This window comes from Pseudoliparis swirei, chromosome 9 (genome assembly GCF_029220125.1).
Source record: "Pseudoliparis swirei isolate HS2019 ecotype Mariana Trench chromosome 9, NWPU_hadal_v1, whole genome shotgun sequence".
In the NCBI taxonomy this organism is placed as follows: domain Eukaryota; kingdom Metazoa; phylum Chordata; class Actinopteri; order Perciformes; family Liparidae; genus Pseudoliparis; species Pseudoliparis swirei.
The window spans coordinates 13,938,998-13,954,109 of NC_079396.1; the positions used below are offsets into that span (position 1 = coordinate 13,938,998).

The 15,112-nt window shown below is 40.2% G+C and overlaps 2 protein-coding genes across 5 annotated transcripts in view; one reads left to right on the top strand and one right to left on the bottom strand.

The window, feature by feature from the left end:
• Window positions 1-6,413, top strand: part of fmnl3 (formin-like 3) — a 32,786-nt gene extending 26,373 nt beyond the window's left edge. For 2 of the 4 annotated variants that reach the window (XM_056423777.1, XM_056423781.1), the window contains 5 exons: window positions 39-140; window positions 972-1,064; window positions 1,176-1,299; window positions 2,514-2,626; window positions 4,964-6,413. In XM_056423777.1, the coding sequence (XP_056279752.1) occupies window positions 39-140; window positions 972-1,064; window positions 1,176-1,299; window positions 2,514-2,605 (411 nt within the window). In that variant the 3' untranslated portion in view covers window positions 2,606-2,626; window positions 4,964-6,413. Of the gene's footprint in view, window positions 1-38; window positions 141-971; window positions 1,065-1,175; window positions 1,300-2,513; window positions 2,636-4,963 lie in introns of all 4 variants that reach the window. The other 2 variants (XM_056423778.1, XM_056423779.1) reach the window with 2 other exon arrangements.
• A 73-nt stretch (window positions 6,414-6,486) lies between these two features.
• The window catches only part of lrp1ab (low density lipoprotein receptor-related protein 1Ab), an 80,426-nt gene continuing 71,800 nt past the window's right edge, over window positions 6,487-15,112 (bottom strand). Inside the window, exons 78-89 of the mRNA XM_056423776.1 lie at window positions 14,953-15,059; window positions 14,738-14,857; window positions 14,436-14,612; window positions 14,185-14,325; window positions 13,853-14,026; window positions 13,214-13,375; window positions 12,719-12,890; window positions 12,379-12,480; window positions 11,311-11,390; window positions 11,136-11,229; window positions 8,727-8,871; window positions 6,487-8,292 (exon numbers count right to left, since the gene is read on the bottom strand). Coding sequence (XP_056279751.1) covers window positions 8,155-8,292; window positions 8,727-8,871; window positions 11,136-11,229; window positions 11,311-11,390; window positions 12,379-12,480; window positions 12,719-12,890; window positions 13,214-13,375; window positions 13,853-14,026; window positions 14,185-14,325; window positions 14,436-14,612; window positions 14,738-14,857; window positions 14,953-15,059 — 1,612 coding nt within the window. The 3' untranslated portion in view covers window positions 6,487-8,154. The remainder of the gene's footprint in view (window positions 8,293-8,726; window positions 8,872-11,135; window positions 11,230-11,310; window positions 11,391-12,378; window positions 12,481-12,718; window positions 12,891-13,213; window positions 13,376-13,852; window positions 14,027-14,184; window positions 14,326-14,435; window positions 14,613-14,737; window positions 14,858-14,952; window positions 15,060-15,112) is intronic.

Below are 15,112 nucleotides of genomic sequence, written 5' to 3' on the forward strand. Positions count from 1 at the left end.
ACTGAACAGTGTTTACAAACTGTCCTTCCCGATTCTAGGAAGCCTTCAACAATGTGGTGAACTACTTTGGAGAGGGTGCCAAGACAACTCCGCCCTCGGTGTTCTTCCCCGTGTTTGTGCGCTTCATCAGGGCCTACAAGGTGAGGACACGAAGCAGCATCTTTCCTCACTTCTGCAATGACAGGGTGCAGCTCTCTCTCCTGGTCAGATGGGAAGTTCCCTGGTTTCACACTCGGCTGTTGTCAGTCTCAGTGAGAGCAGAACAAGGCAGAGCTTTGGCTGCCTCGGTGCCACAGGACGTGGCGTATAGTCCGAGGCCAAATAACAGGAAAAGCCAGCTGGGTCTGACTCCAGAGCTGCAGCTGTGGTGTTTAGACTGGTTCTCCCCCCTCCCACTCCCCCTGTCCCTCATCTCCTTTACCCCCGGACAGCCTCGCCCTGCCCCAACACACAGCACATTTCCTGAGATTGTTCTCAGTCTGGATTTATGGGATCTGCTAAGGAAATGTGCAACACAAGGATTTCTGTGTACGCATGTGTGTCTGTATGAGTGACTTAAAGATATAGTTTGACATTTTGGAAATCCGCTTGCTACGACTCCTCGTTGGTCCAGGGGAGTGAGGAGTAGTCCTGGTGAAGAATATCCGGAAACATTAAATAATTAACTGATTCAATTAAATTTGACTGCAATTACAACATACACGCATTCATCCTAGTTTGATGAACATATCCATATAACTCATATCTGTAAATAATAATACAAATAAGACAAATAAAAAATATATAATTATGTTTCTTACGTTTTCTGCCAGTATCCTCTTAGCCTAGCATAACAACTGAAAACAGGGGAAACCAGCTAGCCTAGCTTTGTCCAAAAATAGCTTTGGCAAATGTTGTTATCTTTAAAGTCTGTTTCCAGCTTAAATGAGCTTCTATCTCTTGTTGCAGTCACGTTGTTCTCTTCTCAACAGGATGCAGTGGAACAAAACGAACAGAGGAAAAAGCAGGAGGAAGCAATGAGAGAAAAGTTACTGGCTCAGGAGGCTAAACAGCATGACCCCAAGGTACAGTCAAAGTGCACTTCAACTGTAATCCATCAGATGTTTACTCAGTGCTAAATAAAGCCCAGGGCGTGCCAAGAAGCACAACACAAATATCCTCCCGCTGGTTTTCAGGTCCAGTCCCAAAAGAAGAAACAGCAGCAACATGAGCTGATCACAGAGCTGCGCAAGCGGCAAGCCAAAGACCACCGGCCTGTGTACGAGGGCAAAGATGGCACTATCGAAGACATCATCACAGGTGGGCCAGACGACACCCTAACAAGACCCAGTGTGGGTGCCTGTAGCCCTGGACCGCCCAGATCAAGGATGACTGTGGTCCTTCACTGCTCAGCTCCTTTGAAGTGCACCTTGTGCTACGTCGTCCAGACACCACAACATCTGGAGCACAGCACATAGCAGCCTCCAGTTATTCCATGATGTTTCATTAGAAATGAACTGCACTAAAGCTGTTGAGCTTCACTATGAAGATCGGCAGACTGACTTCCAATGTACATTCAATTTAGAAAACAAACTATTTATTTACAGGGTCTTTCTTTAAAGTCACTGTGTAGATTCTTTAATGAGATTATTATATTTTTCAGTGCTCTTTATTTTATTTTATTTTCAATTTATTTAACCAGGAAATGCCTGTTATATTTTTGTTTGTGGAAAAATTACAGTGAAAACTGTTTGGTGATTATGCAACTGTGTTTCTTGAATATTTACCACAATATGTCACCAAAGTCAGATATTTTCAAATGAGAGCTTTAATGGATGAAAAACCAAATCAGCATCTACAGCCTCAGGATCGCACACAAGCTAACTGATGTTTCTGTCACGATTATTAATCAGTGCTTAACATATAAATAATATAAACGTTGCATTAATGTGATTTTTTGGTCATTAATAATGCTTCTATGTCACTACTATCAGACCTGGTTTTTTTTTGCAGCTTATTTTGCAGCTGATGCCTTTCCAAGGTATAATCAGTGTAATGTAATGCAATAAATATTTCCTTTATGTCCCCTTTTTAGGATTCATAAGCAGTATACAAATATTTAATGAATTGTTTATAACACACTAAAATAGAAACCTTTTATAATATTTTGAGGCATTTGTTTTTACAGCAGCCTACATAGACGTGTGCCCACTAGATGAATTATTTAATCTTGGACAAATTCAATAATTCTCACTTATATTAGCTTCCAACTACATCTGTGTGTTATAACCCCTTTATTAACAAGTTGTGTAGTGCTTATAAATGCACAATAGGGTAAAATGTCACCGCTGAAACAGTTAAAAACCTTTTCACATAAAAGGTTTGCTTCCATAAATCCGACGTACAGGACATAAATAGCACAGTTTGGTTCCGGTCTCCTGAAAGACATTTGAAGGTGGTCCAGTGTTTTGCTCCCCCCAGAATGCAGTGTCTCCGGTGTGACATGTTTTCTCTCCCTTGCCCTCCTCTCCCAGTACTGAAGAGCGTGCCCTTCACAGCCCGCACTGCTAAACGCGGCTCACGGTTCTTCTGTGAAGCCAACCTCTGTGACGACGCCAACTGCTAGCCCCTCCCCCCTAATGCCAAGGTTACCCAGGTGTCTCTCATACGCCTCCTGACCCCTCTGTGCATGCAGCATGATCCCCGCCACCCACCCAAACCCCACCAACCACTGTGAACTAACTTGGGCCGTCATTTGATTGTTTGTGTTGGACTTCAGAGGATTCCTATGAGGTGATGGGAGTCAGCCAAACCTCTTTGCCTGGCAAACAAGTTGTAGTGTGAAAAAATATTTTTTTTCACACTCACATATTTTTTGAGTTTGAAAAATATGTTTATACTGTCACAGTACAATCATTAGCCACTACTGTGATTAAAGAATCACCATGCATGACATGTAAAAGGCTGTGCATTATTTCAACATATTTCTTTCATGAAGCTGAATTTAACAATCATCAGAAGAGGTTTGGCTAATTTACTGGTTTTATCGTCGATGCCTTGTCCCATGAAACTAACTTGTTTGGTGTTGGTTTCCTGCTAACATGTGACTCTTCTTTCCTCAACCACCACTGTTCATTCCACCCCTTCCAGCTGAAAAGAAGATTAATGACAGTATTTCCCACTCCTAAGAGAGGGTAAGGAAGGTAGCCTGGCTGAAACCTGGCCCGCTTGGCCCTCCAGCTCCTGTGTGCTACAGTGATGTCAGCTGCTTCAGCTCGCGCTTATGGGGCAGCAACAAATACAAAAAGGCTTCACAGCTGAGATTTTTCTAGAAAACACAAAAGTTAGAAAACCAGAGAGGCGACCCAGAGAAAAACAGTATCGCTCCAACCGCTACCTATTAACACATGAATTCACTTATTCAATCTTCCACCAAGTCTTTGCATCAAATGAAGCCTTTGTGGTATTTTAAGATCATCATCGTTCAGTTAATATGCAGAACTATACCATTTGAGATCATCAACATCATCATCATCATAATCATCACCCCCTTCAATTGTGTGTTGCATGTTGTCCAATGTTCATTGACCTCACACCTGTCAACCACGTCCGCCATGTCTTGTCTTTGCTAACTGTCATCCGCGCTGTGCTGAACAGCTATTTGGTCAACAGGCTCTAGAAAGAACTGCCAGTCAGATATAAATGACGTGTGTTACAGAGCTGAGAGGTTTTCTGTTACTTCAAGCACAGCCTGCTTGATTGTACTCAGCCTTTTGTAGAGCTTGTTCACCATTATACTGTAACGGTAATAATTATGGCTACTTTTATTTGTACTACTGCGTTACTCGTCTTACCAAGTTGCCATAACAACATTACCAAGACCTTGAATTTCACAGTTTTGTGTATCACTACTACCAGCTGAAATGCAAGGTAATGGCAATGTGCCATTCAGGGTTCAGTCTGTATTGTTTATGCCCATATTGGACATTTTGATATTTATTATACACATTGAACAAATTAACTGCAGAAGTTATTGCATATATTTTATGATTATTTAACTTAAATATACACATGCAAACTCAATTGCCGGAACATAAGGTACACCTAGCGAAAAACCAATGCATCCTGCCACATGTCCTACCTAAATGAAGGTTTACATTTTATGTGAAACTAACTGCGACTTTTTATGACATTGCAATACTATGAATTGTTATGACATTTGTTATGACGCTGAACTATTTTTTAATGACATTTTTATGACATACTATCTTTTGTCTTTATAAGACATTGTTTATGAAATACTATATACCATGACTCTAAGACTTTATGTTATGACATAACATTCTGTGACTAACAATATCCTGAGATATTATAAAATGGCTTTTTATGCCCTTTCAATGACAAATTATACTATGACTTTTTAAGACATTTATGACATACGATGACTGCTTCAACCTGTTTCTCATACCGTATTTTGACCTTTTTTATGAAATAAAACATGACCTTTTATGACATACTATGCTTTACCATGTGCATGGCATATGTTTTTCATTACATTGTATACAAAAACTTTTTTTTCAAATGTATGACATACTGAGTGAGTAATTCTTAATGAAATACTATATCACGACTTGACACATTTTCAGACTTCTTTTTACGGCATACACGATTTTGTGTGACATCCTCTATGATATTTTTTGACAAACTATAAGATGATATTATATGACATACTATACTTTTCCTTTTTAAACATTGCTTTATACTTTCATTGGGTGGATGTGGTGATTAGGAAATTAGGTGTACCTGATAAACCGGTAACTGAGTACATGTCGTCTACACATATGCCTTAACACACTCCTAGTACTGTCTAAGAACAATTAAGTTAAAGTTAAGTCGTAGCACGTTTGCTTATGTACCTCTGGGTCCGCTAACATGCGTGTCCCCTATCCCTGTCTCTGACCCCTCTCTCCATACCTACTCACAGATCTCCGAAACCAGCCTTTCCTGCGAGCTGATGCGTTGATCCGGAGCGGTTGGAAAAGACCCTAAACCACTCATTGGTCACTTATACTCCCCTCCCCACTATAACCTCCCTCCCTGTGTCCCAATGGTCTATCTCAACCCTGAGGCTACAGATCACAAAGACTGAAAGGAGGGCCAGGACAGAGCCCTTGTTATAGCTGGGTAATTTATTTATTTATGGAGGACCTTTACAGCCACTTTACGTGAGCAGGCATCATTACTGCAAACACAAGACTTTCCCTACCCGGTTGCCACGGAGAACCAGGAGAACAACTACAACACAGGTGAGGTGAGAACTGGCGGACCACAAAGCAGGAGGAACTTTGCTTACACGTAGATCCCATTCCAAAGAGCCTTAATTTCCTCAGATTATGCAGTCGTAGCAGGATTTAGACTTGACTGGGAGTCGGCCACGGGAAGACGCCAACTCTGCTGCGTGGATGATTGCCCTTGAAGACTCATGCGAAACCTTCCTCCAAATAACAGAAGCTTCCATATTACAATGAGACATTTGACTGTTTCCAAACTTTAAGCAACGTCGACACATTCAATCAAGACTAAATATTAACTATTTTACTTTTAGTCACATTTTTTGGGAAGAAAAAACATCAATTCTGCAAGTTTCTTTTGGATGAGCTAACCAAACCAAAATGTCTCCAATGCCTCATGTTTTGATTCAGAAGTGCCTTTGTGTGTAAGCAGTGTTCTCTTGAAGCAGCCATTATGTTTATTTTACAGCTATCATTTGTTTTTTCAAAGATTGTATTTTGTATTGCCTTGTTCTCTAACATTAGTCTTATAATACTGACAATATGCAGAAGTTTAAATTTCCAGCTTTAAAGTTATAAACCTACAACAATTACTAGACAGTAACGGGAATAATGATTTTACAATTACTTTTATTTACTTCTGGTGCATCAGTGTCTTCAAGCTCATAATGATTTATATTTTATTCGTGCCTTGTCCAAGAAGTTCTTAAGAACTGAATGTTGTATGCCTTGACAACACTGTCACAATTTAAGTGACATTAGGGAAGTGACAAATGTATGAAGAAGATTCCACATGGACTGCTGATGAAGAGCCCCGAGGACGTTAACCTGCTCTAGGTGTGGTGAAGGATGTGTCCATTCCTATGAGGTCTTGTTTTAAAATGATATTTAATCTCTATTTTAATAGAGATGATGCCATTTCTCCAAACAGCTGTTGAAACTTACATAACATTGGCATAAAGGGAGGATACATCTCAACACTAAATAATGTGGCTCAACATTGTATGAGACGCTATTCTTTAACTGGACATTTATATTAATGTACATTAAAATCAAGAAATTTACTTTTTAGAAGAAATGATGATATTGTCTATTGACTGAAAGATGACACTTCCTGTTAAATAAATAAGATGAATAATGTAACTGCAAGACCAAAGACTGACATGAAAACAAAAGGCTGTCGTTTCTTTGATGAAGCAACATTCAAAACAAGTGATTACATGTTCATGTTTTATTTCTTCTTTTTTGTTGTTGAAGGAAACTTGATGTACTCCAGTCAGAAATAAGGAGTGATTACTTTCCCCCTCCATCTCTCCAAATGACAGACAGAGCCATTGTACATTTCTACTATAAAAATCCATTTAATTTCTTATATCAAAAAGAAATAGAATCATACCAAAACAATCAGCACAACAAATATCCATGTGGGTTTTTGCCACCAAAAGAAATTCTCCAAATTAAAAAAAGATTGTTGTAATTTACACGATCAGTTTAAAATCTAACAGAGCAGGATGTAAAAAAAGAAGTGATGAATATTGTTAACAAGTGAGGAGCGGAGCCAGAGAGTGTCCTCTAGGTTGGGCGTGTGAGAGCACGATGCAGAGCGATGAAGCAGGGGGGAGGCCGTACGCTCAGTTGAAAGCAGCGTGGTGAGCAATAAGAGCAACACTTTCAGACTAACAGATGGTTAGCGTTAACAGCATGGCAAAGGAATTAAAGCAATGCTTATCACGGAGCTAAGCATTAACCTAAATTACACATGTAATTGCATACAATAAAAAAAAAAAAAAATACAATCTCACACAGAAGTACGTACCATTAAACGGTCTCCCCGGCCTTTCCTGAAAGTACATTTACAATCAAAAGACAAGGAACAAAAGCCAAAACCAGATTATTTTTCAGTGATGACCGGAAATTCACAGAAGCTTGCCGTCCCTCAGTAAAAGAACATTCTAGTACAGTTTCAAAGCAAAGTGACTCCTGTCCAGAGTGTCCTTCAGTAGACAAGGCCACAGATATCCATCCCAGACTTTTCATCCTGGAATATGGACTTTGTTACAATCATCTTCATCCGGCGCACTCGCACACTGCCATCGACTCATTCATTGCCGACAAAAAGAATGTCAATTATACAAAGACTAAAAAAAAAAAACTTACAGACTGCTATTTGTTACTGATGTTTGTATTCCTGGGTATATTGTCAAGACACTTTGTTAATAGGTTTATATATATATATAACTTTAGTCTGTGCAAGGAGGTAAAAGACAATCACTTGAATGTAGTTCTTTGAGACAACAGAACAAACGCCATCCGAGTCCTCCATGTGTACTCTCTCAGCCGCGGTCTCCCTCAGATCTCCAGCAGCAAACACACATGAGAAACACTGAGCCCAGGAAGCATTCATCGTGAGCGCTGACACTTCTCCCTTTCATGAACAGCAAACACTTGGCAACGTTTTCTAAGGTGGAACAATAATATTTTTTTCTCCCATCTACCCCATAATTCATACAAAAATAAAAAATTCTAATTGTTCCACGGCCATTTGTATCGCTCTATCTTTTACATTTGCACAGAGGTAGTGGCTATATGCGTGAGAGGGGAGGGAGAGTTGTGAGGAGGAGGTGAGCAAAATTAAAAAGAACTGAATAAATGTCTATAAAATGGTTCCTTTTCATCACCAGAGAATTTTTTTTGTCAAAGAACAAAATATAATACTGCAATCACTTAAAAAAATTAGTCCTTCATTTTATACATTTTATACAATGTTCTCCTTTTTTTTGTTGCTTTTCTTTTCACTTGGTAAAAGGCATAAGATGAGAGAGCTCATCGGCTCAGCACTGGGTTGGGCAGGGCGACGTCGGCAGAGTTCAATCCATGCCAAGCTCTACGCCAACGGGTCACTCATGTCCTCGTCGCCCTGGGAGAGAAGCTCCTTCTTTTCATCTGTGCTGGCCAGGGAGCTGCGGCTGTTGTGGGCGCCCATGTACAGGGTGGCATACACTGGGTTGGTGAAGTTGGTCGGCTGCAGAGCAAAGAAAATTACACGGTGACTCAGAGGGCAAGAGAAAGGCAGAGATCCATTCAATGTGAAACCGGCATTTACTGCATGTTGTGCTTTTAAGGGTCAGGTCATTCAAATTACAACAAAAAACAACATTGTGTCATCTAAAACAGTCAGTTCATCCAAATAGGTAAAACCAATCACTTCATTTCTCTTACCTTTGGGATAGTTTTGGTTTGTAATTTAAGTTGATATGTCCTATAGTGTTTATAATGTAGCATGGTGTATTGGCCTGCTCTGGGAAATTATTTTAGGTGGGAGAAGTTTCAGAACATTTCTAATATAGGTAGTTGAAACTTAAACTATCTGTATGGCTGATTAGCACTGGGAGTAAGTGAATAGAGATGTTTTCTGTGAGGAGATTATTAATACAAATCTGCTTTTATCTGCATTACCTTGTCTGGGTCCAAAGCATAGTCTGAATCCAGGAGCTCCCCAGCGTCATCGTCAGGGTCTCCTTCATAGATCTTATAGGCGGGGTTCCCAATCTCAACATTCATTGCTCCATTTGTCATTCGATGGTGTTGGAAGCCCTTTGCACTGCAGACAGATAAAGATAAACCATCAAAACAATGAACTAGAAGAACATGGCCTATGTTTTCAGAGAAATAAAGAAATAAAAAAATGTACAGGCTTGAGGAATATCACAACGTGGCATAAACCAGGTACCGACTGATCAGCAACGTACAATTCACACAATCAAGACAACATATATTAAAGGTTGTCAAATGAGCTTTTGACAAAAGCACATTTGATCAAACCCACAGAATATACAGCAGCATGTCTAGTGGGAAGAATGCTGGACTTTCCCATTGCAAATATTCGACTGTTTGCAAGCACACACACATTTTTCGTAGGGGCACAGTTGTATATTTTAGTATTCAAGCAATTGCGTAAGCCTAACATTAACCCTCCTGTTATGTTCGTTTCTTCCATACAGCCGTGATGTTCCCGGGTCAATTTGACCCGGTTAATGTTGAATCATCCAAAATTGGTCAGAAACCAAAAAATTCTAAAAACTATAGTTTGTACATCATCACCAACAACATTACTAACAATTAAATCAGTTTTTAGTGGAATTGAGTTATTTACCCCTCCATAGATCAGAGTTCAATCAGGAGCACTCACTCGTTTTAATGAAAAATACATGTTCAAACAATTTTTTAGGAACATTGAAAGAATCTAAATCTAAATTGCATTAGTCTACCATAACATATATTTTCTCCTAAATTTTATTTGCATTTTGTAATTTTTTTTCTTTCATGGGGTGATGTAGATAAATAGAGATGAGACACCTGTGCTGTTCAGGGTCATAATGACCCGCCCACTAAAAATCAAGCCAAATGAGTCATAAAGGATTTGTATTGAAAGTAAACTTTAGTTATGTTTATTTTTAGTGTTAAAATGCATAAATTATATGCTAAAAGATGACCAAAGGCCAGCACACAGTCATCCTCTTGGTGCAGTCGTATGTATCTGCAGAGTGTAATGTTGTAAGACTGCTCAGCAACCATTTTGTATGTTTGGCCCCTCCCCTGCTAAGGCGTGCGTGGAGTTTTCCCGCAGGGAAAAATAAAGGTTCCCGTCAAAATAGTATCTGTATTTCTCGCACAGCTGGGGTCGTTAGAAAGAGAATGTGTGTGGGTCTGAGATTGGGATGAGACAGGGTGTGTGTCTCTCCCAGTCAGAGACAGTATATTAGAAGTACTATACTACATATGTATTAGTTGTGACATGAAAGAAACCCTCACATTAGTGTCCCATGTCCAATAAAGGTGTATTTAGGGGGAAAGTTAGAAGATGATAAACATTGTTTCGTCTGTAAAGTGTGCTTCTCATGTAGGGTGATGGGCACACAGCAGGATAGAGATGGTTCCCATAACAACCACCTGGTTCTTTTGTTTGAAGTTTGAAATGTGTACAACTTTATATATGTGGTTGTGAACGGGGTGTGTGTGTGTTGATATGTGTGTTTGTGTGTGTGCTGATATGTGTGTTTGTGTGTGTGTTGGTGTCTGTGCGAGTGTGTATTAGTGTGTGTGTGTGTGTGTGTGTGTTGGTGTGTGTGTGTGTGTTGAAACTTGGTGGGAGGGAGTAAGAAAGACTGTCCTACATTTACAAAGAAAGAAATAGTCTAAACGTGACTCTTCTGATGACTTTTAGCCTTCACTTTCACAGCCGGGTCAAATTGACCCGGGAACATCATCTCTGTTATATAAACCTGCAGGGGGGGTTGCAAATACATGATATTTTTTTGGTATTTTTTTTCACGTTGATTACACTAAATAAGGTAAGCAGAAGAAGTTTTATACAGAAAGAGTACTTAGAAGTATTTTTCCTAGATTTTCAAACGGGTCAATTTGACCCGCAACATAACAGGAGGGTTAACACAACACATGTAACAAAGGGAAGGCATGGCGATGCAGGACGGACATTACGGTTTGATTGTTACTTTGACTCGGAGCCAACAGGTCCCTGTGCTGGGTAGGCAAACAGGAGATGACAAACAGATTTCTACATTGACCAACAGATTGGACAAATGGATTGACAAACAGATTGGCTAAATCTGACTGGATATTCAGGATGGGACGGGACACGAGTTGTGGGTCAACATGTGAATTATGTAACTCTATGAAGTTACCGCGAGCACCGAGAACGAGATTTGCCCGGCCATAGAGACCTGGGAAACAGGAAATAGATGGTTAACACAAGATAAGAGAGAAAGAGAAGCGAGATATCTGATAGTGTGAGGAACAGATGAGAACATGGAGTTTGCATCATAAGTCTCTGACACCAGGACTCACCCTCGCATTCTCCTCTTGTACCACAAGATGGCACCAACGACTAGAAGTGCCAGTAACAGCAGGAGAAGCACTGGGATGAGGATGGAGGCGGTACCTGCAAGTGAGTAAATAAGGTGAGCAAATAGGACCAAAGTGCATGTTTTACCAACAAGATTCTCTGAACTGTGCGACTTACTTCCACTGGAAGACGAAGATGAAGAATCCATAGAAGCTGCTGCAATTTCACATCTGTATCCCCTCCATTCCGCAGAACACCTGGACACACACAATGAAACAGAGTTTCAAAGTGTGCAAGTTATTTAATTGTTTCTCTCTTGCCGCAGTAAAAAATATTTTTAATTTATTCTGAATCATAGATAATATTATAGTCGGGAAGAGGAAGAGTGTGACGTCTCTTCGGCAATAAAATCATCTGTTAATATTTCATTATTTCCATTCAGTCACGAGGCTAACAACTCCAATGCATTGTTATGAATATTATATGTATTCTTCAGTTATGGCCAAACAAGTGTTTAGTGGGGTCATAGACCTTGACCGTTGACCATCAAACGCTAAATCAGTTCATCCTTGAGTCAAAGTGGACAAGTGTGCCAAATTTGAGTGCAGACAAAACATAAACATAAAGCATCTGGCAAGTGTGAAAATATCAGACTATGATGTAATAATGCCAGTATAGAATGCCATTCAAAATATCATAGAATTGTATGCAGAGCAGTAACAAGTAAAGTAAAAACAAAGGTAATAGTATTTCACAAAAAGGCGTGGAAGATTTCATAGCATGTCATTAAAGTCATATAATGCTATGTAATAATCTTTTTTATAGTAAGCCGTCTAAGACGTACATTTTATTACAGTATAGTACGTTGTAAAAAGTAATGAAATGTTTATCGTATAGTATACAAAAGCATAGTATGTAAATAATAAAACCAAAAAATGATATAGTACATCATAAAAAGTTGTGGAAAATGATATACTATGCCTTTCTTATGGTATACTGTGTTGTAAAAAGTAGTGCAAAGGTCATAGCACAGTATAAATAAAGCATAGTATAGTATGTCATACAACAAAAATACAACTTTCAAATGTTGTAGTGTAGTATGTTATAAAAAAAGACAAAGTGAAGCAGCAAAGTCCTGCCCTGTTAGAATAATCTGTTCACAGTAAAAATGGGAATTTGCTTGTGCATTTGAGATTTTAAATAAGTGTATTCAAATGTGGGGTTGAGATGGGTGTCATATCTTACTTGCACTGAGGCAGCAGGGTAAGGGTGTCAACTGAACATTGTCCATTTGAGCAGTAGTCCAAACAGGAATAGCAGCTGGGTTGGGTTTGACCGTTGGGGCAGCTATACACACACACACACACACACACACACAATTATTATGTTGCTCAATAATATCTCCTTAGAGTCCTGATAGAGCTGCCTTTAAGCTAATAGTTTAAAAATCAAATATGGCACATTTATTCATGTGTGTCCCTTGCCCACGTGCTGCTGAGCAATCCAAAATTAAAACCTACAAATATTTACAAAGTCAAATATTATTTTGTGCAGGCTTGGTGCACGTTGTCCAAAGTGTACCCACCTGCAGGAAACCTCGCCCGAGGATGACGTCAAACACTTGCCCGTCCCGCAGAATAGACATTTGTCCAACTCACATTGGTGTCCAATGTACTGACTGGTGCAAAGACAGATTTTGGTGCCGTTGGAGGTTTGCAAGCAGGTTCCAGCGTTGTGACAGAAGCCTTCACAATTAGCTGAGGACATGAGGAAGACGTGTAATAAGTGAAACGAACTAAACGCTCATAGATTCAAACATTGTTCCACAGGATTTTTATAGTACTGAGGCGTTTTTCTTCTCCAAATCAATTAAGGATAATATTTTTAAAGTTAATCATTTTGTGACAAAATGCCCCATTTTAGAGTTGTGGTTTTTTTGTACGTTAAGAGCTCGAGTAGAGGAATGAAATGCATCTTTTTACATAAAGTACGACAGAAGAATAAATATTCAAGAAGCCGAGAATCCATCAGATCCAGAATTAAAGACAATGTAGCAACATCTGACGGCGTTGCCACTTACTGTACTGGCACTGGTCTCCCTTGTACTCTGGCAGACAGCTGCAGGTTGGCTGGTTGCCCAAGTTGACCGAGCAGTTGCCTTCATTCAGGCAGTAGTCCTGACAAGTGTGGCGGTTACAATTGGGCCCCGTGAAGCCTCTTGGGCATCTGCAGGTTTGGGCCCCTGTGACAAAAGACATGAAGTTAAAATAATTGTGAAACAAATATAAAACACAAAGGCTGCAGCGATGCATCTCAATAACTGAAGGTCCTTACAGTACGTAGAATGTCATGCTTTTGCTTTTAGTTGACTGTTAACGAACATTTACATAGATATTGCATATGATAGAATAAAGGCAGAACTAGCTTTGAAGCCAGTTGGTGATATTTGGAAATCACCTGTTTTATGTCCTCTCGCCTGCAACATTTGGGCATGGGATCCATGTTACTAATGAATACTCCATGGAGCTTTTAAGACATCAAAAGGAGGAGTGGAAATTGTGCTAATGATTTTAAGACCAACTAAAATATCTTTGCATAAATATACACACCTGAGACTGATGTTCTTATATAAAAAGGGAATAAACATAGTATAAACTAATAATAATGTCTTGCTTGACTGCAAAGTAAGGTAAAGAGATCACACGTGTCGTGCTCTTACCTGTATGAGAAGCAGTGCATGTGCCTCCGTTCTTGCAGTAGTCCCTGCACTGGTTGATCTCACATCTCTCTCCGGTGTAGCTGGGCTGGCAGCGACACTTGGCCACCTGACGGGCGTTGAGGAAGCAGCTCCCACCGTTCTGACACTGTATATCGCAGGGCCCTGTGGGGAGAGCTGTAGAGGGGGCAGGAGGGGCGATTGCATGGTGAACCGATATCGTGTGTGCCGCATCCGATTGTAAAGGCACCCAGGATGAAAACCACCAATGAGTCTGATCATGTGAAAGAGGGCCTGTCATATGCAAGTGTACATCAGGGTCCGTGCAGACTTACAGAAGGGGGACTCGGTGGGACTCGGTCTCTCCACACATGTGCCGTTGTCTGCCACGTAGTTGTTGGGGCAGGTGCACACAGGTCCACTGGGGCTGAGCAGACACAGCCACTCACACTTCTTCCTGTCACATGGGTTGGTCACTGATGCAGAGACAAAGAAAACATCCAGTGAGAAAAACAGCATAACATGTATTACGCGTGTTATGACTTTGAGGAAGCAAGGAAACTAATGCAAAGAAAAGCAAACGTACTCTCCGGCTGCTTGTAACGGTGGTAGAGGGCGATATCAGTCGCATGGTTGATGCCTGTGGTGAGATTCTCCATGAGGCCTTTGCCAAACTTGTTGACCCGGAAGACAACGTTATCGATGTAGGTGACCCCATATATGTAGTCCTCAAAAATATCTATGCTGTATGGATGAAGCATGTCTGAGAAATAAAGGGAAGAAAAAGATAATGGATTAAAAAAAAAGAGAGAAAAATCAACTAATACAGGATTTCTGAATTTTCAAGTTTCTCACAGTTTTGTTTTAAGTGAAGGAAAAAAACTCAACTGTTTTTGATGCCAGAGACGGAAACTACAGGATCAGAGCCATCCAGACGAACACTGCCAATCACTGAGAGTTTAGCATCTGCCCAGTAAAGACGCTCGTTGAAGTAGTCGACAGCCAAACCTGTAGAGACAGAATGGAAGAGCCTTGCAGATAAAGACATGGCAACCTATAGAGAATAAAAGTCTGTAATCGTATAATGCTAATGTGGTACTGACCAGTGGGCCACTGGATGTTCTCATGAACTAGAGTCTGTCTCAGAGTGCCGTCCATGGCAGCAGTCTCAATTTTAGGGTGGTTCCCCCAGTCTGCCCAATACATGGTACTGAAGGGAAACACAGAGTTGGAACACACGTATAAAATATATGATGATTTCTA